This window comes from Mandrillus leucophaeus, unplaced genomic scaffold (assembly GCF_000951045.1).
Source record: "Mandrillus leucophaeus isolate KB7577 unplaced genomic scaffold, Mleu.le_1.0 Scaffold301, whole genome shotgun sequence".
Lineage (NCBI taxonomy): Eukaryota > Metazoa > Chordata > Mammalia > Primates > Cercopithecidae > Mandrillus > Mandrillus leucophaeus.
The window spans coordinates 54,536-55,963 of NW_012103155.1; the positions used below are offsets into that span (position 1 = coordinate 54,536).

The following is a 1,428-nucleotide window of genomic DNA, read 5'->3' on the forward strand; positions in this document are numbered from 1 at the left end:
ACTTCCCGCGGTGTTGGGGGCTTCTGTCACCTCCCTAGAGAGCGGAAGGAGCAGGGTGCAGGCGAGGGTGAGAAGGCCCCGCAACCCCGACGCAGGAACCCGCGGGTGGCCCAATCCGGACGGGGGTTGACCGGGAGCAGGTGCAGGCACTGGGCGCCTGGGGAAGGCGAGCAGCCCCTTCTCCCTCTCTACTCCCCTCAGGCTTGACTCCTTCTGCTCTCCCCGCACTCGCCTCGCGCTCCCCCACCGCGCCCTCCGCCGCCCCTTTTCTGCCCCCACCGGCGCTCTGTTGCCGCCGCCCCTTTGCAGCGTCCCGCGGCTGCTACTCACAATCGCGCCCCCACTCAACCCCACCCAAGTGGCCAGGTCCGCGCTCCAGTCGCCAGGCAGTGCCTATCTAAGGACCAGCCTCCAGCCCCTCCCGCTTCTTCTGCCGGGTCTCTGTCTCACCGGAAAAAGAAACTCCCAAATAAAGTTGCGGCCCAAGCCAGCGTTGGGTAGGGTTTTCCCTGGACTACTGGGAGTGCCTCTTACCTGGCTGCCTCCTCCCACGCCTCCTGCTTACCACTAAGTTCCAGGCTTCCAACCCCACTCGGCCCGCCCCCACCCCGTCAGCTCAGGTGACCCTGATCCCAGGTTCCCGGCCACCGCTGAGAACACAGACTCTGCGGCCAACCCTGGTCCTGCGCGCCGCTCTGAGCTCCCGCCCCAATACGAGAGGAGGTCGGCGCTCTGTTACGAGCACCCCACGGTCCGGCGGGTGCCTGGTGCCAAAGAGACATGGGGTCGCAGGGGCTGCAGGGCTTTCTCTCACTCGATTTCTCGCAGCTCTCAGCGGATTGGACAGCCGCGGAGCAGGCTCGGGTCGTCTGTGCGCATGCGACTCCTCCCCCTCCCCGTGTCTCCCCCCCACACAACACACAGACACACACATACACACAGGCACACACGCACGCTCCTCTTGCCCCCCTTTTCTCCTCCTCCTCCCTGTATCCAGTACAGTGTGAGTTGAGTCTTGGAAGGATCCACTGACAAACCCTACCCCTGGATTTATTATTCTTCATTAGCCACAATCAAAGGAAGAAGGGGCAACTGACAGGGAGAGGGAAGGTCAGAAATTACACAGCGCATGTGCTGCTGAATACACCCCACAACACACACACACACACACACACAAACACCCTCGGGCTGGCACAAGCCCCACTTATCTTCATTTCCACAGCCTCTCCGTGCGGAGCCTATTTTTAGCTGACACTTCACTCCTACTTCTGTCCCAGTCCCATTGCAGACCACTTTTCCTAGAGATGGACACACACTCTTAGTTCCAGTTGCAAAAGGAGATAACCTCTCTCTCTCTCTGACACACACACACACACACACACACACACACACACACACACACACACTGCTTCCTCCCTCTCCTTCTGG

The 1,428-nt window shown here is 60.9% G+C and overlaps 1 protein-coding gene across 1 annotated transcript in view; it reads right to left on the bottom strand.

Moving 5' to 3' along the window:
• Positions 1-1,428, bottom strand: part of POU4F2 (POU class 4 homeobox 2) — a 4,360-nt gene that overhangs the window by 2,019 nt on the left and 913 nt on the right. Inside the window, exons 3-5 of the mRNA XM_011987161.1 lie at positions 1,205-1,298; positions 665-902; positions 3-393 (exon numbers count right to left, since the gene is read on the bottom strand). Of these exons, the coding sequence (XP_011842551.1) occupies positions 3-393; positions 665-902; positions 1,205-1,298 (723 nt within the window). The remainder of the gene's footprint in view (positions 1-2; positions 394-664; positions 903-1,204; positions 1,299-1,428) is intronic.